The sequence below is a fragment of the Camellia sinensis genome, chromosome 7 (assembly GCF_055761805.1).
Source record: "Camellia sinensis isolate YWXY chromosome 7, ASM5576180v1, whole genome shotgun sequence".
In the NCBI taxonomy this organism is placed as follows: domain Eukaryota; kingdom Viridiplantae; phylum Streptophyta; class Magnoliopsida; order Ericales; family Theaceae; genus Camellia; species Camellia sinensis.
The window spans coordinates 14,732,649-14,754,892 of record NC_138967.1 but is presented as its reverse complement, the minus strand read 5'-3'; the positions used below and the strand labels follow the sequence as shown (position 1 = coordinate 14,754,892).

The following is a 22,244-nucleotide window of genomic DNA, read 5'->3' as shown; positions in this document are numbered from 1 at the left end:
CAATTTTTAAGTTTTTAATTCATATTTTATTTATTTATAATATAATGGAAAATTTTAATATATTGGCTAATTTTTATTTTTATTTTTGGAGATACATCTAATCTAGATATATTTAAATTTAAAAAGTTAAAAAAAATGTGAAGAATTTCTAAAAAATTCAACAAATACAAAAAGTATATGAAAATTTATTAAATTTTTAGCATATTTATTAGTATTTAGTGGTCTTTTAAAAGATATTTTTGTAAGTTTTATAAGTTTTAAGTGTATTTAGAATGAGTGAATTTAAAAATTGAATAATATTATTAAAATATTTAAAAAGTTTATCACAAATAAATTACATTTAGATGAGAATAAGAAAATCAGTTATATTAAAATAAAGCAAATAGCACACAACAAAGAAAAACAAAACCTTAAGGGCTAAACAAATAACTAAACAACAAACTACATACAACAAAAATAACAAATTTGCCAAAAAAGTAGCTACGATCTAGGAAAAATCACCAATATTCTCATAGATATGGTTTGGAAAGTTAGATTTGCATCAAACCAAGCAAGATCTGCATCAACACTCGCCGTCACTGTCAACGTTGCCTCTGCCGTAGTTGCCCAATTCCGCCACCGTTGTCGTACTTCAAATGCTGCTAGAAGTAAAAGTTGAAGAGGAAAAGCACTCACAATGGTATGGGAGAATGATTGAAAGAAGAGGGAACCATTGTGGGTGTCGAAAATCTAAAAATCTATGCTAAAATTGGAGAAGAAACACTCAGCCCCTATTCCAGACATAAAAAGCATAGATCATGTTTATTTGGCTCCATAGGATGGAGGAGATTAAGAGTATGATGGGATTGAGTGAGGATATTATTAGTATGGTTGTATTAGGTTGGAGATGTAAGATAAAGAGTGTTTGTTTGTACATCACTGAATTAGTAATACCATAGATAGTATTAGTATATAAAATTAATATTTTTTAATTTTTAATTTTTTTTAATATTATAGTTTTTTATATTCTAAAAATATAAATTTTACTTAAAAATCATTTAAAAATTAAATAATTTGCTCACTCAATTTCTAATTCCAATTCCTCCATGGGATTGGTAGTCCTACTAATGGGGGTTTTACTAGTCCAAAGGGATAGTTAATCCCCTCACTCATGTTCCTAAGCAAACACTCTTTAGGTAGGTCCCACGGACTATTACTCCAATCTCCCTCTCCGAATAGCTAAACAAACATGGTCTAGGAGTAGGGCTGCAAATGAATTGAATTACTCGCAAGCTGTCTCGACTCATTAGGGGCTCAACAAGTTTAGTAAACGAGTTAAGCTCAAGCTCGAATAGGGTCGACTCATTTATCTTTATTTAAATTATGTAATAAATATATTATTTATGTATTAAATTATATATGACTATATATGAATAATAGCATAAATACATTATATGTGTATTAAATAATACAACTAATAATAAATATAGCAATCCCGGTTTTCCCTCCATTGGTTATTGTATTTCGAACTCGGTTTCGTAGATGTTTGTTGTTGTATATGTTTCTTTTTGTCATTTAATTCTTTGTATTTGAGTTTAGAAATGTCTTGGGGGTGTTTTGAATAGGTTGGTTGAGTTTAGGTCTCTAATCTTGTTGCCCAGATTTTTGATGATCCGCTCGAGCGGGTCTTATTGCGCTCGAGCGGAGTTTGCATCCTTTCAACATTTTATGCGTCTACAAATTTACTGCAGAGGTGTTTTTCACGCTCAAGCGGCATTCCTTGCTGCTTGAGCAGGTCTGAGCTCGAGTGGGTATCCTACGCTCGAGCGGGTGTTCGAAGTCTGTAAAAGTACTGGAGGAGTGTATTCTACGCTCGAGCAGGTCTGTTTGCGCTCGAGCGGGTGGTGCTTTGATGTTGTGCCTTGGCGCTCGAGCAAGTATATTTGCGTTCGAGTGGGTTTAGTTTTTGTGTCTTATGCTCGAGCGTCCTATTCCCCGCTCGAGCGGACTATACGTATATTAGATCACGGCTGTGTCATTTTAAATCACTTTTTCGACCCACTCTCTCTCTTTAACTTTTCAAAAACCCTCATTTGAGAGCTCCTCTCTCTAGAATACAACTTTTCTCTACGAAATCATCTATCTCTAGTGATCTTCTACCTTAGTTCCTTTATGTAAAGTGTGGAGCTTGGCTTGATCTTCATTTGGATCCGAAAATCATTGGGTTTGGAGCACATTCGAGTTTCTCATCATCTCCTTTGGGTCTTTTCTTTTGAGGTAGGGATAACCTACTCCTTTCTATGGGTTTTGACATAGATATTATGTATTTTGTATAAATGGTGGATTATAGTAAATTTGGGAAAGTTAGGGTTTGATTTAAAGTTATAAAAATGGGGTTTTCAAATGTTAAAATCCATGTATATGTGGGACTATGAAAAATGGAATTATTGTTGTTGAATTGATGGAAATGAGCCTTAGGGCTAACGTTGGGAAAAAGGGGGAAAAGCCCTAATTTAATGTGACTAATTAATTTGTACAATTAATTTGAGAAATTATGAGAATGTGAAATTGAGTTGGAAATTATGAAATTGGGAAATTATAAGATTGAATGGTGGAGTTGGATAAATAAATCACTCACCTATGAAAATGTTGATATTCTATCTGTTTGATAAGTTTATTATCTGTTTAAAGATAACTGCTTTGGGCTATCGGTGGAGGATAGTCTTGATTGTTGTAGACACTGTATGTTGATTAAGGAAAACTGAAACTAATTACCTGGAATATGTCATTGAATATGACGGTTGGAATAATACATCGACTATGTGTATTGGTTGATCATTGTATATGATAAATGTTTAAATACATTGTATATGTATATTGTTTGGGAGGAGATAGGAGATGTACTCCATGGTTTGAGAGGAGATAGGGGATGTATTCTCAAACCTGTTTGGGAGGAAATAGGGGATGGACCCCATTGATAACTAAGTTGGCTGGAGTGTCCAGGGTGAAAGTCCCGAAATTCTAATTACATTTGCATAACATAAGTAATTGAAGTATTGGAAGTGTTTTAATATGAGTTGTAGTCTCATTTAATTGTTGGCTAGATAATGAGCCATGTTTATATAAATGGAATATTTGATATGTAAAGGAAAGTGGAATGAAACATGGACTATTTGTCATGAAACTAGGAAGTGTTGTAAGTTGGCTTACAAGTGTTAACCTTTTATCGAATGCTAATGTTTTAGTTATTTCCCATAATTGGTGTATATCTCTACTGGGCATTGGCTCACCCTATATGGGACATCATTTTCAGGTTCAGGTGATATGCCACCTCCAAGGGCGTAGCTTGGAAGGTTTTGGGAGTTGAAGACTCTTTTGGTTGTTTTGTTATTCTGGTATTACATGTAAATTCAAGCCAAGGGCTTAACGTGTTTTGAGTTAGTACTCTCTTTTTGTAGCCAAGTGTTGGTTTGGAAAGTTGTAAGCTCGTAGGGCATTTACTTTTGTTGTTAACATGTAATACTTTTGTAATAAATACTCTGGTAAATAGAAATATGCTTTATTCTCCTATATCTATGGATGTCAGAATGTTGGGTTTATATGTATTATTTGAGGCCGTTACAATAAAAAATATTATTGAGCCAAGCTCAAGTTTCATTAATATTAACGAGGGAACTCGAGCTCGAACCTAGTTAGTTATCGAGCCCAGCTCCAGCTCCAGCTCAATAAACGAGTTTGGTAAGCAAATGAGTTGAGCTTGAGCTTAGTAAAACTCGACTAGGCTCGTTTGCAGCCCTACCTAGGAGTGTGGATTGGTAGTCCTGCTAATGGGGGTTTTACTAGTCTAAGGGGATAGTTAATTCCCTCACTCGTATTCCTAAGCAAACACTCTTTGGGTAGGTCCCACAGACTATTAGTCCAATCTCCCTCTCTAAATAGCTAAACACACATGGTCTAGGAGTAGGGCTGCAAATGAATTGAATTGCTCACGAGCTATCTCGGCTCGTTAAGGGCTCGACAAGTTTAGTAAATGAGTCGAGCTCAAGCTCGAATAAGGTCGACTCATTTATCTTTATTTAAATTATGTAATAAATATATTATTTATGTATTCAATTATATATAAATATATATGAATAATAGCATAAATACATTATTTGCGTATTAAATAATATAAATAATAATAAAAAATCTTATTGAGCCAAGCTTGATTTTCATTAATATTAATGAGGCAACTCGAGCTCGAACCTAGTTAGTTATCGAGTGGAGCTCGAGCTCAATAAACGAGTTTGGTAAGCAAATGAGTTGAGCTTGAACTCAACAAAACTCGACTAGGCTCGTTTGCAGCCCTGCCTAGGAGTGTGGATCTATCTACACTTTAAAAGTATGAAGGAGGTCGCCAGAGTATCTCCTAGAGAGAGAAGCTCTCACTGTTCTCTAGAACTGGTAATAAAAAGTACATTTAGGGCCTGTTTGATTTGTTGGAGTAATAATGATAGAATTAATATTCTATGGGATTAATCATTAGATTGGCTGTGCAACTCAATTAGTAGGATAAATATGTGTAGGATTATTAATATTTACCTCCATATAGTATTGAATATTCCATGATTTTGTGGGACTAGAAGTACTACGTATTACTTAGACGGCCATCATTTATGTCATCCAAACGTAGAAATATGCATATCATTGGATTAACAATCCAATCTTGTGCTCTAATACTGGAATCAAATAAGCTCTTAGATTAAATGCATTTAAAAAGTAAAATAATTTACTAAAATATGAAAAAAGTTCACTAGTTAAAAATAATTGCCTTTTGTGTCATTTTGGTCCCTACATTTTCAATTGGTTCAATTTTGACACTTAATTTAAGATTTTGTGTCAATTTGGTCAAATTGATAATATCGTTAGTGTTTCTGCGAAAAAATTATCACTGAATTAATTGAGGTTAACTCACTAAATTAAGCAAATTTATAATTTTGTCTTTAAAATCTTGACACATGCTCACTTATGTTCTTATTTTTTTTTATTAAAAAATGTTAACAATTTTATTCAATTGGATTAAATTGAGACAAAATTATAAATTTAAAGTCAAAATTGAGTGTATTAAAATTACAGAAACTATAATGACACAACGATTGAAATACAATGACTAAAATATAATTTACCCTTGATTATATAAACACACTTTCTTCACTTAAAACCCTAAATCAAAACCCCACTCCTCTCAGAGCTTTCCTAGCTATGTGGAAATGGCGATAAGGTTGGGAACTGGTGAGTCCTAACTCTTTTATTTTATATTTGATTTTCTTCCTTCGATTGAACCCATAAAAGCCGTAAATCTAATTTCTCTATAAATATGTCATTAAATAAATTTGTGTGCTTGGAATTGGGTGAATAAATTTGCCATCATTTTCTTAATTTTTATTTTTTAAAAACTTTTTCATGCTTTTGTTTTGCTTGAATCAGATAATTTGTTCAATTGTTGGTGAATTTCTGTGGGTTTTCTATTGGATTGTGGGTTGAATTTCAGATAATCATTGCGGGTTGAATTTCTCTTCTAGTTGGATTTATTATATAGTCATGGATCCTAGGAAGTGTAGCTTTGGATATGAAATGGAAAAAAAAGAAGCAAAGAATAAAAAAAATTAATTCAATCTGAGGGAGCTCTTGCAGAGAGTTCAGATTTAGTTGATAGTGAAGATTTTGTGAGTGAGGATGAGCACATGAGTTGTATGAGCAAATGGATTGAATTGGAAAGTAAATTTGGATTTGAGGTTTTTCATTTGTGTGTGTGTTTGTGTTGGTGTTGGTGTTTTTGGAGGTTTTGTTTTGTTTTGTGATGTTTTTTTTTTTTTCTTTCTTAGTTACTCTGTCGAGATTAATTGGTGGCACCATAGCTAAACCAGGTTTGAGTGGCGCCAAGCCAGTTTCAACCCCCTTCCCACTGAATGGTGTGGAATTGTTACATATTGCCCTGTCGTTAGTTACTGTATCAACCTTTGCTTTGGGGATTGGTTTGCTACTTGATGATGCTAAGTCAGCCTAACTTACAAACTTAAAAGAAAGACAAGTAAGAAGACAATGAGAATTTGAGAGAATACCTTTTGTATTCACTTCGAGAAAGCTTTACAACTCTTGGATGGTTTGGAGCAAATGAGCTTCTCCCCTATTTATAGGCACTCTTGGCCTCTCATAGAACACTCTAGAAGCCACTAGGAAATACATGGAGAAGCTTCCATTGGAAGCCTTCTTTACAAGCTACAAGAATGTTCTAAAATGCCTTCAAGAACTATCTATACAAATATCTAATTATATGTACGAGTGTATAAGTTCTTGATTTTCCTAAGCCTTCTTAGAATTCTCCATAGTCTTCTAAAGTTTGCTAGGGAGTTCCAGATCCTTCCATTAGCCTCTATAGCAAACCAATCCCCAGAGCAAAGGTTGATACAGTAACTAACAACGAGGCAATATGTAACAATTACACATCAGTCAGTGGAAAGGGGGTTGAAACTGGTTTGGCACTACTCAAACTTGGTTTGGGTATGGCGCCACCAATTAATCTAGACAAAGTAACTGAAAAAGAAAAAAAAGAAAACATCACAAAACAAAACAAAACCTCTAAAAACACCAACACAAACACACACACAATTAAATTGAAGCAAGCAAAGGATGAAATTATAGCTAAGGTGCAGAAAGTGAAGGTTGACACCACTGTGGAGTTGAAGAAGCTGTAGTCAGTGAACACAAGCACAGACAACTTGAAGAAGGCGAACAAGTGGTTTTGGTTTGTGTTCAAAAGAGTAATTTGAAGCTATCTATTCTGAAATCATTATCATAATATAGAAAATGTAGAAATGGGTATCAATATAGATAGTTTCAATTCAAATTCAATTGTAATTTTCACCAACCAATCAATAATTTGTATTTTGAGTTATTAACTAAGCAAAAAACCTCATTTCAGTAGATCAAAAATGAACTTTAGTAATTTAAAATTGTTCTTGTATTTCTTCTTGTGTGCTGCATGAACATGTATTGATAGCATTACCTACTAAAGTCTTGTTCCTAAATGTGCTACTAAAGATTGAGTAATATTTTAATAATTATTTAAGTAGTTCATAATTTACTATAAACTAATTAACTCAACTTGCTATAATTCCCATTCCATTTGTTTCGAGCTCAAGTTCAGTTCACCTACTTGGCCCCCCCAAGCTCTGTCGGAGAATTTTTTTTAAGATCTCTCATATTAAGATTTTATAATATAAAAAATTTGAAATATTTTTATAGTAATTGAGATATCTCAAAAATATATATATATATATATAGATATTTGAGATATGTTTAAAATATAAATTATCATTTGTAGTTGTGAAATTATTTTTTGCTTTTTTAAATTTTTAATTACATATTTTATTAATAAATTATTAAAGTCTTGTTTAATTAATAGAATTAATAGTGAAATGATTAATAATTATATGAATTATCTAATTATATTAGTGAGATAACCATTTATTATATATTCATTTTTTTTTCATACTTGAAATTATAATTCTTAGCCCCTCTTAATATTAAAAATTAGTCAATTTCATCAGATTGAATGCCCGCCGTAAATATAATCCGATTAATAAAATTTGCAATCAAATATGGTAGTGTGAGTCTATGGACTAACAATCTCAATCCTATGTTGTAATCTTATCAATCAAATATGTCCTAAGTCAATTAACAGATTTTAATGATGCTAAAAATATATTTCTATCAATAATTTTGATAATGTTATTGTTATATAGAAAAATAGTTAGCAATTTTATTTTTTCTATTAATTTTGTTAAATAAAAACTTATGATAAGAAAATATTTATAATTTTTAAAACTATAAGGAACAATCCATATTTTAGTAAATTAAAGAAAATATATTTATAATTTATATAATTACAACACAACCTTTTTATTAAAAAAATACAATTATTTCAAATTTGTCAACAAATGTTATAAAAATGAAAAATTATTGGATGCAAATACTTTAAAAATATCTTTCATATTTTTGTTGGCATTTAGAGAGCACCAACTAAAATTATTTGTGACTAGTTAAAATTTCTATGAAATCAAAAAAATTTCCAACTCTATATGCTTATAAAATTGAGAATTTTTCTAAAGGTCTTCATCATGTTGGAGAACTGTCACTCAATTTTTTTGTCATATTGAAAAAAACTTGACTTCCCATTTTTATTTGTTGATCTTTGGCCAATTGTTAAGATCAAGCTTCAAAAACCATGCTATGAATGAATTTGAGTCTAACAAGATTATCACCAACCTTGAATACCAAGAAGAATTTAAATCTTACAGTCAAAAACTTCAATAACTGATTACCTCTCCCAATTTCGACTTCTAAACTTTATACTTAAAACTTTATCTTCTTTTCCAAGATCCAAACACACCTTTAACAGTTTTAGAGAACATATAATAGCTTCCTCCTCTGAAGCAAAAGTGCCAAGAATCTAGGCATTTAAACATAATTTGGATAAGGAAAAATATGACGGGAGAGAGAAATTTTAGAGGAAAAAAAAAATTAAAACAATAAAAATTGTAGTATTTTACATGGGAGCTAATTCTAAGAGTCGAGTTTACAAGAAGGGATTCTATTTATGGTGTCAAAATCTAAGAAAATTACAGAGGTGTTACCTTTTGTACGTTGTGTTTTGGCCTCGTTCAACAAAAAATTACCAATCTTTTCAGCCAGATTCTCTGTGTCTGCCGTATATCTCTCCCTTGCCTGCGAAGTTCAAGATGGGAAAACAGTATGTAAACCCTCCAGACAAAAATACAGGGAAGTATAGGCTCATTTTCCAGATTACAATAATTTTTAAACTTAATTCCAAAACTGGGGCCTTTTTTAAAACTTATTTTCTAATAATCTACATGAAAGCCTGTTTAGTAACATCATTTCGATAAAAAGCATTTTTAGTAAATGCTTTTAGTATTTGTTAGCTACCATGCTTTCTCCGTACTTCAACTTTTAACGGACTTCTACTCTAACTTCAAAACAAAGAAATTTGAATTAGAAAGCATTGTTTAGTAAAACGCTTTCACGGAGTTTGGGAACTAAGTTGAAAAAGACCCCAATTTTAAAATTAATTTAAAATAAGTGTAAAATGGTAAATGGGTTGGAAGTAAAGCCATCACTGCATCCAGAGTCACATTTCCCCCATGTTAAAGTAAGCTAAAGTAAAGCACAGTCCGGGAAGGGCAAGATATAAAAAACAAAATAAACAAAATAAATAAAAAAAAAGACTTCCAATTCTAGGTATTTTCAAATGAAAAAAGAAAAAAAAAAAAAAAGACATCTCCAAGACCTGGTTAAAAAAAATGCAGTAGTGATTTCTCAATTGTGTCCCATTGAATGGAAGATCAGCCAAATGAGAGCCGGACAGAAAAGCAAGAGCTATGACTCTGAGGGCAACTATTAACAGAGATATTAATTGGAAGTAAGATCACCTTGCTAAAAGTGGAAAGCCCTTGCTTGCTTGATGTATGTACACAACTTCACTTATATAAGGCTCTGAACTAAAACGAGCCTCCTGCTGTTTCAGAAATTTTTCTTCAAGCATCCGACCAAGGTTTAGACCTGGACAAGGAAAACTAGGGAAAAATAAAAAGGAGTTATAGCTGATTATTAATATTTAACAAGGTAAACAATAGATTAGACAAAACAATTTTTCCATACCACATAGGCGTGTTTCCCCATCTTTCAAAGGTTCTCCTGTTTCTTGCATACGGAGTCTTTCAGAATAACTGCTGATTTTGTGATCTTCTGACATTTTAATCTGCTTTCCATCAATACAATCACAACAGGATCAAATTACTCACTAGTAAAGACAGGGCCGGAGGTTATGTGAAACAGGACTATTTCAATTTGAGCATGCCATTAACTATGTGGACTTGATCAGAGCATTTAAATTTAAAAAGAGGGGGGGGGTTGGGGTGAAACAAAAATGTAAAAGCTACTACAATAGCTATTTGCATTAGCATATAAAGTTCATGGTTCATTCAGTTATCATCTATGCGATGGTAATAAATAGATAATGCCCCAGTGAAAAAAAATGCCACTAGCAAGATCTACATTTAAGATTCTACCTCATTAATTACTTCTAAAAATACAAATTTAAAAAACTCACCCTCTAAAAAGAAAAAAAGTATGTGGTCTGTAGTTTCTTGCAAGTTACATATTAAGTATTTACTTATTGAGAACATAAAGTAGTAACAATTGGAAACTTAGTATTTACTTATTGAGAACATAGCGGCCATATATCACCCATTACAATAAATTGCAGCCAAATATCCCTGCTTTATCTGCTTGTCTAGCAAAAACCCAATTTCATGAGGCATTACAATCTTATTTCAATTGATAGGCGATAATCAAACTACATATTCACCAACTAGAATGCCACTTGTGCTAACAGTTCGTGTAATGATAAGAGAAGGAAAAAAAATAATGGTTCAATAAGGGGGTAGAAGGGTTCAACCTTTTTTGGCATGGCAATCCACCCAATATTAACCACTCATTTTGGACCCTGTAATGCCTAGAAATAATGGTTAGTGTAAAATTCATAGACTAAAGTAAATGTACTTAAGTGCATCCGACAGGTTGCTCTTCAAGATGCAGATCAAGATAGATACATTAATGACATTTAGGCCCCATGGCCCGAAAAATATAAACGTAAACATATAAAAGCAAGTGACCGTGGCACTGCAGGCCAATACAGAAATTTTCCTTTCCAAAACATTCGTAAACTTAGGTCACTTGCACTGGTCATCAATGGACAGACCAGGCATACTCTGGAAGGGGTGCATCCATTTATGTTTCTTCGCCAACCTGGTTTAAGTTGACAAAAATTTAGGCAGGCATGAAATTTGAAGCTAATATTATAGAGAAACTCAGATAGTATAGCTTTCAAAAAGTTAGGACTTATGTAACTTGAGTAAACCTGGAAGAGAAATAAAAGAGGAAATAGATAACTAAAAGTGATCATTTTCGCTATTTGACCAATCATCCAAAAAGAAAGGGAATATTGAAGTGTACATATTAGTTCTAAAATAGCTATTTTGACCAACCATGCATGGCTCTATACTACGAAATCCAATGGTATATTTTCTTGACCCAGCCACTGATATATTCAGATGTTAGTGAGTGCTAGTCTGCTAGAATAACATTCTAAAGGATCAGGAAGGAACTTTTTATAAATTGGAAGAGCAGGAAGAGATCATATGAAGAATTTTAGGTTGCCAAAATTCTCCATGTTCCTCTTATTTCTTTTTTTTTTTTTTCTTTTTAAATAAGAAAAATTCTCCATCGACCTCATCCAGAACTATGGAAGGGATAATGTAAAGAATGTCATGCTAAACATGTACAAATTCTGATGATGTAGTATCACAATTAAAAATAGATATAAGAATGACAAAATAAGCACATACTTCATAACACATGCTGAGTCTCTAACATTTGTACATTGCACATAGAAATTTTCACCATCAGCCCAAACCAGAAGCACTGTTGCCGTACAGCCCTGAAAGATTTTTGATTATTATAAAAAGCACTACAGCTTTAATCCTCCAGGAGCAAAAATAAATGAATTAGAAAACAAGATGATATAACCCTTAATCATGCTTGTAGAGATAACGCTATAATACCCAACAAAACTATACAACAATAAAAATAAAAGAAGTGAAGAATTTGACAATTTGCTGTGGGTTTAAAAATAACCAATGTTGTTCCCATGGTTAAACATGCAACAATCAAGTTGGGTAGGAACATAAAAAGTATAGGGTACAGAAAAGCCACATCTATCCAAGTCACATTTTTTCTTCTTCCAGTTTTCAGAAAGATTTAAACATGTGAAGCTACAATTCCTGAAGCAATTCACATTGGCAAAAGAATAACAAAGTTCTTTATATGCAAAAGAACCTGCATACCTCAGCTCTTTATAAGAAAGAGACAAATATGATGTCTGAGCACTAATCATTTATCAAAATTTTGAAATAGTTTGCAACTCCTGAAGAGCTACTTTCAATGTCCTTTTCGACTTATTATGTTGTTGAAATCACAAATACAGGCCACTGCTAGATATGACAAAGCATCAGGCAAGGTGCTTATTCAACCTAAGAAAAACCCATATGAATAACAAAAACTATAGTAGCTCCACCTTAGAATCATCAACTAGAGCCAAAAGGTAGAGCAGTGCAGAGGGAGGTTTTAAAATACAGTAGTTTCCAAGGTTTGGGGCAGGTACAAAGTGCCCAACTACACAATCACCTACGTGAGTGTGAAAGAACATACAAAGCAAGCATAATGAAGTCAGTTCCGATTTGTAGCTCGAAAGAGTGTGGCTCGACACCAAAACGACGTCGTTTTGGTGTCTTCTTTTTTTTTCGCGTTTTTCTGTAGATGAAGAAGAAGAAGAAAAAGAAGAAGAAGAGAAGAAGAGGAAGGAGGAGCTGGGTCTGCTCTGCTGGGTTCATCAACATAACCAAAAAAAAAAAATTTTGTTGATCAACATCAACAAATTTTTTTTTGAACAAAATTTTTTTTTTTCATCAACATCAACAAGATCTAGTTCTGCATATCCAGATCACCATCATCAGCATCTTCATCAACAAATTTTTTTTTTTTTTTTCCTTCATCTTCAATCCAGATCAACATCATCAACATCTTCATCAACAATATTTTTTTTTTCCCCCTTCATCTTCAGATTTTGAACATCATCATCATCTTCATCAACAAAAAAAAAAAAAATTCCCTTTCATCCTCAAATCCAGATCTACTGGAAAGGGGTCCGCCATCACCGACCACCCCCTTCTCTCTTCCTCTTCTCTCCTCTCTCTCGCCTCCTCTCCTCCTCTTCTTTTCTTCTCCTCCTCTCTTCCTCTTTTCTCCTTCTCTCTCTCTCTTTTCTGTCTCTCTAATCGAAAAGCAAGAAAAGGAGAAGGAAAAAAAAAAAAAAAATCGAAACCCAAAACGATGTCATTTTGGGTTTCGAGCCAAATCCAGGCCACCAAATTTCGAGCTACGGATCATTTTTCTAATGAAGTTGTTAAGAGCATAGTTGTCAAATCGGGATTTGAATCGTAAATCGAAATGGTGTTGTCCCAATCGCAAATCGAATCGAATCGAATCGTGAATCATAAAGATTCGGTCACCTTTTTTAAATTACATAGAAAAATATATCCACATACTTAGATATTAATTACATCTAATAAATATGAAATATTTAGGCTTAAATCAATGAAAATATTGTTTTAAATGATAATCATGTGGTCTAGGTAAGACATTAACACGGGTTTCCATGTTTACCACTTCACCTTTTCTCTTTTAGATACTATTTCTTATCAACCATTCTTAATAAAGAAAGCAAACAAAGATAAACTTTCAATTTTCAAATAATAAAACTTGAACAACAATATGTTTTTTAACTTTTTACAAGGTTAAAAAACCAAAATCTTCAAACATTTTCAAAAATCTCACTTGATGCCTTCAAAAAATTGATTTTGCAAATGTAAGTACTTAGATAAAATTGAACATGTAAGCCTAGAATATTGTAGAGAGAGAAAGTTTTTTTTTTCACTAAGGTTTGAGTATTTGAGAGTAAATAGGGAGGGAGAAAGTCGAAAGATAGCATATAGTAATCCTAAAGACCTTAAAAAAGTTGTGTGAACCCTTTTCCAACAAATAAAAAACCAAAAAAGAAAGCCAAACATTGATTTTAGCGAATCGAATCGATTCACGATTCACCGATTCACATATGATTCATACCTATTTGCGATTCACACAACCTACTCATATTGATTATCCACTGAATAGAATCGAATCATGAATCGTACGATTCTAATAACAGATAAAAGTCCTTAGTGTGGATCTTGTCAATATGAAATACCTGGAGTGGTGGATTGGATTATAAAACCTAACCCTTGGTTTCACTTGCATTTAAGGGGCCACGATAGTATTTCCAAACTTGGTAGCAAAATGGAACCATTTATAAGAAACAAATTTTGTGAAAGATGTATCTATTTTGAGAATTATTAGTAGAAAAATCTATTTTATGTGAAGCAAATAATTGAGCTCTCCTTCAGATTATAGATCAACTCAACAAGACACATATAAAAGCTGAAGACAAAGAGATCAAGTATAGTTGTGTCAGGGTAAAGACCTCATAATAGTGGTTCATGTTTGCTTCTGTTTGTAGAAAAGCATCCCTAAGGACATCCGAAGCATCGCATTGTGATAAAACCCTCTGCCTTCTAGATGAACCTGACAAGATACTAGCAACCATCTCAGGCAGCATCCTGGAGATAAAATTGTCAAGTAATTAATAAAGTATGCAAACAGTAACTTGTACACCTGTGCGTAAGCAAGGATAAAATATGGGACAATAATAAAATTGGATGTAATTTTCGCACCCTCACACACATAATCCCAAAGCAAGATAGAAAATGTGAGTTTCATCTTCTACAAGGTCAAAAGGATTGGTTAGGAAACAAAACATCGGGCCAATCTATTTCCAACCTGACCAAACTAGGCTTCCCACTATCTGCTCCAAATTCAAAATCAGTTTCCATTGTTCAATAGGCAGTGAGAATTAACAAACATAATCGGGTTAGGAAGAAGATACTGAAATGAAGACTCATTCCATCTAGGCAAATTTGGAGCCACAATCAGTTGAACTAATTAAAAGTCAAATTGATTATTGTAACTTGTAAGTAAATATGGGGATAGCATGAATTTTAAGAGGGACGTACACAGGATCTCAGGAAATTTGCATATATATTCTGGACTCGGTGAAAAAGGGTATACTGAAATTACACTCCTATCGTGGGCAACTATCAAGATATCAAAATGCAAGAGGGGATTTAGCCACCATGGAAAATAGCACTCTTCTAGTTGGATATGAAACACTAACTTGTTTGCAGATGAGGCAGCAGCTACTCCACCCTGTCCATCACATATGTTTGGATTTTATCCCGAGTCAATTTTAGTCCATCACATATATCTATGATGAACTAGGTAACTTAGTGGCATAAAATGGTCTGAACTCATTCCCCTTTTTCCACAAGTAATCATTAATTATTTGTTCGAATGAGCAAATGGAAGGAATTCCATTCCAATTGCTGACAAAGATAAATATATACTCAGATTAAAAACAATTAGAACTTGAACATATATATACATATATACAGAAACTACCAATATATATTGTAAAGTGATTTTTAGACTTTAGACTTCAGAGGATGATTCTTGTAATTAACCTAATCGATTTCTCTAGTTTTTAAGTTAATAGATCTATTGTTGGATGTGAATTCTCTGGTTTTGGAGAGTAAACAAAACTTACTTTCATTGGAACTAAGTACTAGTGCCCAAAGCTGGAAGTTTTCATCCCAAACCCTAATAATAACAAGCAGTTTTTATTCCTTTAATCTTTTAAACTTATAGTTATGTTTGATTATCAGATTAGGTTGACTAGGATAATGTATGGGATTACTAGTGTGGTGACATTAAAATGTAGATGTAAGACAATTGATATTTTCTTGTGCACCAGTGTAATTGGTTTTGATTAAATTTATGCAATTACGCAAAAACAATCATTATATAAAATGTAACTATGTTGTTTTTGTCACCAAAACCATTTAATCCAAATGAACTGTAAGAAACCAAGGTAATGTCAGATTTACCATATCCTGAATGTTAATGCACTTGAATGCAATTATGTAAGTATTTAATAACTTCAATAAATTTTGAAAAGGAAATCTAGGCTATTTGGCCCAAAGTATATAAACTTCAAACAAGTAGAGAGTTTAAAAAGGATACATCAACAGGTTCTGAAACTTGCAAACACACAAACCACTCATACCAACTAAAAAAATAGACAACAAACAATGAAGTCTATAACAGCTTTAACACAACAAAAATCATAAAAAAAACAAAATAAAATATTCTTCATCCCAGCTAATTGAGTTTAGACAGTATTCTTCACATTTCTCTAATTATTACAAGCAAACATAATACATACAAACCATATCTTAGTTTATATCACACCACATATATATATAGATTATAAGAAGTTTTACAGTTACGACTTGTTTAGACCATTGCAAGTCATATCCTTAACTATGGAACCTGTTTTAGAGTAAATGACAGAATAGCCAGAGCAAGTCATAGCCTTCTTAAAAAGTACATTTCAATGAGAAAAGTTGAATGTTTGCTTGAGACTAACATAAAATCATAAAAAATAATTTTAAAAAAACTAAAGAAAAGAAATTAAAGGATAAGATCATATATGTGACACATGGCCAAACAATAATTTGCAGCATCACGTAGTTGTGGAGTGGACAAATATCTTCAAGTCCAATCAGACCTCAAGATTGGCCAGAATATATAATCTAATCCCATTCTCATATACCTTTGAACAAACACAACAAAGATTATAAGTTCTACAACAACAGCTTGTTTGGAACCATTGCAAGTCATATGAACCTGTTTTAGAGTATAAAACAGGATAGATAGCCATTGCAAGCCATAGCCTTCTTGAAGTACATTTAGATGAGAAAAGTGCATGCTTGGGACAAACAAAAAACATAAAAGAAGGGGGGGGGGGGGAATATAACATAGTTGCTGAGTCGACAAAGATCTTGAACTCCAATCAGACCTCAAGTACCTAGGAAAAGAGAAAAACGACTAAGTAAAACTTTAAACAGTATGATAAGAAATGATAAACAATTAAAATAAAACACAAAAAAGAAGCTGAAGCAACTTGAAAATCAGTTTTTTTTTTTTTTTGGTACCTTATTGAAAAAAGGAATACAGATAAGTTATTGTAAACCAATTACTCATAAGATCATAAAATGAAAAATAAAAAACATAGAAGTAAAGAACAACATTTGCCCTTATCTAGTGTCATGTTTCGAGCTTAATTGAATTCAAAATTCATGGAATGAGTGTAACCCATAATACACGCAACAAAATGTTAGTTTGCCTTTTGTCTTTCTTTTTCGGCAACTAGTGCAATCTAAACGACACTGCCCTCCTTAGGAACAGATAAGCCTCTAAGGCTTTGCATGGGATTAAAACAGAGTAGTTGCACAATACTCCATCAGTTGGAATATTTTTCAACCCTAGCCATATGCAGATTAAAAAACTTGAAGTTACATTTCCATCAATTTTGTTATGCGTATAGCCAAAGTGCACTAACCACCATAATTGTGTCAAGACATTCAAATGCTTCCAGTTTCTAACCAACTTTGTCTTCTAGATTAAGTTGGAGGGGATTATAGGAGAAATAACTTTGCAACTCTGAAGTTATGAGAGCTGAGGTTCGAGTATCGTGGAATAAGATTTTGGCAATAGAGGTTGATTGATATTGATTGATTTTTGCTTATGTATTATTCTTAGTCATATTTGTAATGTGAATCTAGTTGAATTATTTGCTCAAGTTTGCAAAATAACCGTAGTTTTGACGGAAAGAAAATAAAAAATCAAAGAACAAAAGAATTTCCATTCGGTAATGAAACCATCATGCTTGACAGGAACCATAACTGATTTTTTGTCACATTGAAAATGTCAATGTTTAAGATTGTGGTCATTTGGGTGAAGTATAGCATATCTAAGGTGTTATGATTTATATGCCACAAGACAAACTAAAGGTTGTCGGCCTAGTGTAGAATTGCGACAATTTCAGTAATAAATGCAGATATATTCTTCAGTTACTAAGAAAGTGACAGGGTCATACCTACTCATGATCACATTGTAATTCTAGCTCTTCTTCCTCCATGAACTCCATCAGTTCCAAGAAAGTTGTTCTTGATCACAAGCAACTGAGTAACAACATGGTTAATGGTTGGTCTATCTCTTGGTAGCTCTTGTGAACATGCGATTCCAATATTAAGTATTGAAATCAAGCACTCATAAATTTTATGACTGCCAGTAGAGCTTTGATTCTGAGTGTTTTCGGTGCTTGAGCTTCCCTCCCCAATTTCTCTTTGTTGAATTAGTGTTGGATCAACAACGCTCGCTACTTGTTCAGGTAAAGCCATCTTAGCAAAGTTATGGAGACTCAAACTATCATTAAACATGTTATCAGTAGGTCTCTTCCCCACAAACATTTCCAATAAGAGGATACCATAACTGTATACATCACCAGATGTCGTCACCTCATTTCCCATACCATATTCTGCAATTGATGCATCATTCAAAGTAAATACAGCTGTAAAGATGCTTGGCCAAAAGCATATCAAATAATAGTGATAGTAATAGTAATGTACCTTCTACAAATAACTCTTCGTAGAAAACAAGTTTAGAGCATAAAAAACTTTACTGTTCAAAGTAATATAGGAAATAATTATGTCTCTTCTTGGTGAGATAACAATATTTGGTTTGTCTGCTTGTGTCATGAGAAAGGCCCAACTTGAAACAAGTTTGATTGTTTCCCAGTGATATGTATAAAACTAAACAGTTGATGGTTCAATATCTTCTTAAGAAATAAGCAGTTGAAGCTTGGGTGACAGTTTAACTTTATCCAATTTGGTTTGTATTCATCAAACTTATTAACGTAAAAGAAATAGATAGGGGGATTGAAATTAGCAAAAGAGGATTTTCTACTCTCCTCTTTATGTTATGAACAAAAGTTAGATATTTTACGTTGTTATGCTTTCACATTTTGCGCCAAGAAAAATACTAGGATTTCTCAATATTGGTACATCTCCAGTGAAGGCAAAAATAAATGTAAATACAATTATATGGATTATGATTTGCAGACAACAAAATAGGAGATGTATGGAAAATCCTCTAAAAAATGGGATTGTATATTGGGTTGTATATTATACGCAAGAAACTAATAAAGTTAACAACCTGCATTCCTTTGAGTTTCACATTTTTCAGACTAAATTATTTGCAACAGAAAAGAAAAAAAAATAATTTACTTTTAAATAACACATTGGAAAGTATTTGCCAAACATTGATTTTCATGCATTTGAAGGGCAAATGATGTTGCGAGAAATAAAACCAAAGAACCATCTGCTTTACTTCATTGATCGAAGGAGCATACTTGATGGATGTGCAAATCACACTGTAAAGTACGTTGGAAATTGAAGGTGAAAAAGAATATCAAAAAAGGGCCTAAGAGATACATTTACCTGGAGCAGTATAGCCAATTGACCCTCTTAAGCCAATGGAACTTGATTGAGTTGCAGAAGAATTATCAGTGCCTTTTGGAAGGAATCTAGCTAACCCAAAATCGCCTACATGTCCAATCATTTCATCATTCAGAAGAACATTGCTTGGCTTCAAATCACAGTGAACTATTGGTTCCAAGCAATGATGGTGAAGATAATCAAGTGCAGAAGCAACATCAACAGCAATATTTAACCTTTGTAGGAGGTTTAAATTTCTTGATTCGACATGCATCTCATCTTCATTTTCATTTGCATGTAACCAATCCTCTAGGCTACCATTGACCATGAACTCGTAAACCAAAGCTTTGAAATCATTACCATTATAGTCAACACTTGAACATGCTGTGAAAACTTTGACAAGATTTCGATGTCTGATGCACCTCAAGGCCTCACACTCAGCAACGAAACTCTTGGAAGCTCCATGGAATTGAAGGTTTAGTACCTTTACTGCAACAACTTTTTCACCATGATCAAGAATTCCTTTGTAGACTGAACCGAAACTACCCATGCCTATCATGTTGGCTGGAGAGAACCCATCAGTTGCCTTGAGTAGACTTTGGTAGGACAATTTCGCATATGACTTCCCAAAAAATCTCAAAGAGGGTACTTTTGTTGTCTTTCTAAAGCAACAAAGATATAGTAAACACAACACTGTTACTAGTCCCAGAAGCCCAAATGATGTGGGGATTATTATTTTCAAGATGAGTGTGAATCTTTTCCTTTTGAATCCCTTGGTATTGCAACTGTGCAAATGTAGTTTAGGTATACCACCACAAAGCTTGTTGTTTCCCCTAATAGAAATAGCTGTTGCATTTTTAAATATGCCTATTTCTGGTACCTCACCCTCAAAATCATTGAATGATAGATCTAATTTTTGTAAGAAAACAAAGCCCGCTAAATAGTCTAGGATTTTTCCTGAGAAATTATTGTGAGAAAGATCTAATTCCTCAATACCTCTCAAATAACTTAAAGATGAAGGAAGAGTTCCCCAGAAATTATTGCTCTGTACATATAGAAATCTCAATTTTACACAACTACCAAGAGTGCTTGGAATTTTTCCAAACAACATATTCCTAGAAACATCCAATTGTTCAAGATTTATTAAATTCCCAATTTCTAGTTGTATGGACCCAACCAAATGGTTGTCATGTAGGTACAAGTTCAATAATGATGAGAGAGTTAGAACTTGTTTGGGTATGGTACCACTAAGATTATTCCAACCAAGAGCCAGATCTACAAGAGGGCATTTTCCCAGACTTGGAGGAATGTTGCCATGCAAATTATTTATTCCTAAATGAAGATACGCTAGTGAAGTCAAATTTTTCAAAGACGATGGAATTTTCCCATAGAATTTATTACCTGAGAGATCCAAAATTTGTAGTTTTTGTAGCTTCCCAATATCAGCAAGAATGTTACCAATGAAATGATTGTCTGACATGTCCAACCATAGCAAATTGACCAAATTCGCCATCTCGGTTGGGATGCTCCCACCTATTTTATTGTTATCCAAAAAAAGGATAACAAGATTAGTGGACAAATTGCCAATTGATTCTGGCAACACCCCTCCAAAGTTGTTGGAGTTCAGCCCCAAATAGTTCAAATTGGTGGCATTGGGCAATGAGCTAAGAAAATTCAAGTCACCAGCTTCCCCTGTTCCAAGATGATTGTATTGAAAGTTTAACCACCGAAGATTGTTCATCATTCCCAAAGGAGGCACTCTTCCAATAAATTTATTTGTTCCCAAGTCAAGGGTAGACAGGTTGGTCGCATTTGATATTGAAATAGGAATGGATCCAGTAAACAAATTCATTCCAACTGAAAACCATTGAAGAGTTGGAAAAGAAATTCCAAGATCTAAGGGAAGTCTCCCTTGAACTTGGTTCATTGTTATATCAAAAATTGCGATGGAAGAGAGATTAAAGATTGAGGAAGGAATAATACCAACCAACTTGTTCTCTCCCAATGCAAGAAGGTTTAAGTTTGTCAATCGGCCCAGGGCTTCAGGTATACTCCCATTGATATTATTGAAACTTGCATCGAATTTAATAAGGGATGACAGATTCCCAAAAGTATAAGGAAGGCCACCTGTTAGATTGTTTCTGAAAATGTACAACTGCTCGAGCTTAGACAGAGAACCAAGCTCCACGGGAATTTTCCTAGCCAGACTATTGCCAGAAAGCTCAAGGCCAACAAGGTTAGAGCAAGCTGATATATTGGCAGGAATTTCACCACCAATAGAATTATTGAGTAGTGACAATATTTGCAGTCTCCGTAGATGGCCAAGTTCAGGGGGAATTTGATGAGTGAAGCTATTGTTACGCAACAACAGTTTCGTAAGAAAGCTCAGATTTCCAATGTGAGGTGAAATTGAGCCTGTCAATTTTTGATGATCCAGGTTCAACTTAGTCACCCTCTGGTGTCGTTGGCTACATGTTATGCCAGCCCATTGACAAAAGTGGATGGATTCATTCCACGAGTTTAGAGCCCCGAAGGGATCACCGGTTATTTCAGCCTTGAATGCGACCAAGGCTAGCCGATTTGTCTCATTCCCGGCTACATGAACATGATGACGATGAGTACTAGAGCCTGAACCACCCAAACACGAACACCCCATGAGAACAAAAACAACAACAACAACATGCATGACATGCATGAACTGAAACAGAGTCCATGACATCGACGACACTAAGGCCATGTTTGTTTGGGTGGACATGAGCTTGGGATTGGACTAATAGTCCAATAAAATTATTAATCCAATGTTTGGTTAAACAATTGAAATAGGGACTAATTATTTTAAACTTTACTATTAGTTAAGATAGGATACATAATCCAACAGATTCGTAATCCTAGGACTATTAGTCATGGGAATACTAATGCAGTCCGCCCAAACAAACATGGCCTAATATTAAACCCATATGAGGATTGGACGCTCTCATTGAATTTGAGAGAGCATCCATCCCATCCCTATATATAAAGCACGAAAACCTGCGGCTGCGGAAGAAAATTTTGGCCTCGTCAAAATTACCGCATTGCCCCTTTGCTTATATCATAATCACC

At 33.5% G+C, this 22,244-nt stretch overlaps 1 protein-coding gene and 1 long non-coding RNA gene across 2 annotated transcripts; both read right to left on the bottom strand.

Moving 5' to 3' along the window:
- Positions 1–8,547: 8,547 nt before the first annotated feature.
- On the bottom strand, positions 8,548–10,839 carry LOC145794973 (uncharacterized). The gene is made up of 3 exons (XR_014334997.1): positions 9,697–10,839; positions 9,468–9,597; positions 8,548–8,745 (listed from the first exon to the last, which is right to left on the bottom strand). It is a non-coding gene; the product is annotated as an uncharacterized LOC145794973 (long non-coding RNA).
- Positions 10,840–19,131: 8,292 nt separating this feature from the next.
- On the bottom strand, positions 19,132–21,801 carry LOC114302723 (uncharacterized). The gene has a single exon (XM_082880453.1). The coding sequence runs from the start codon at positions 21,799–21,801 to the stop codon at positions 19,132–19,134; it is 2,670 nt and encodes an 889-aa protein (XP_082736579.1).
- Between the last annotated feature and the right edge of the window lie 443 nt (positions 21,802–22,244).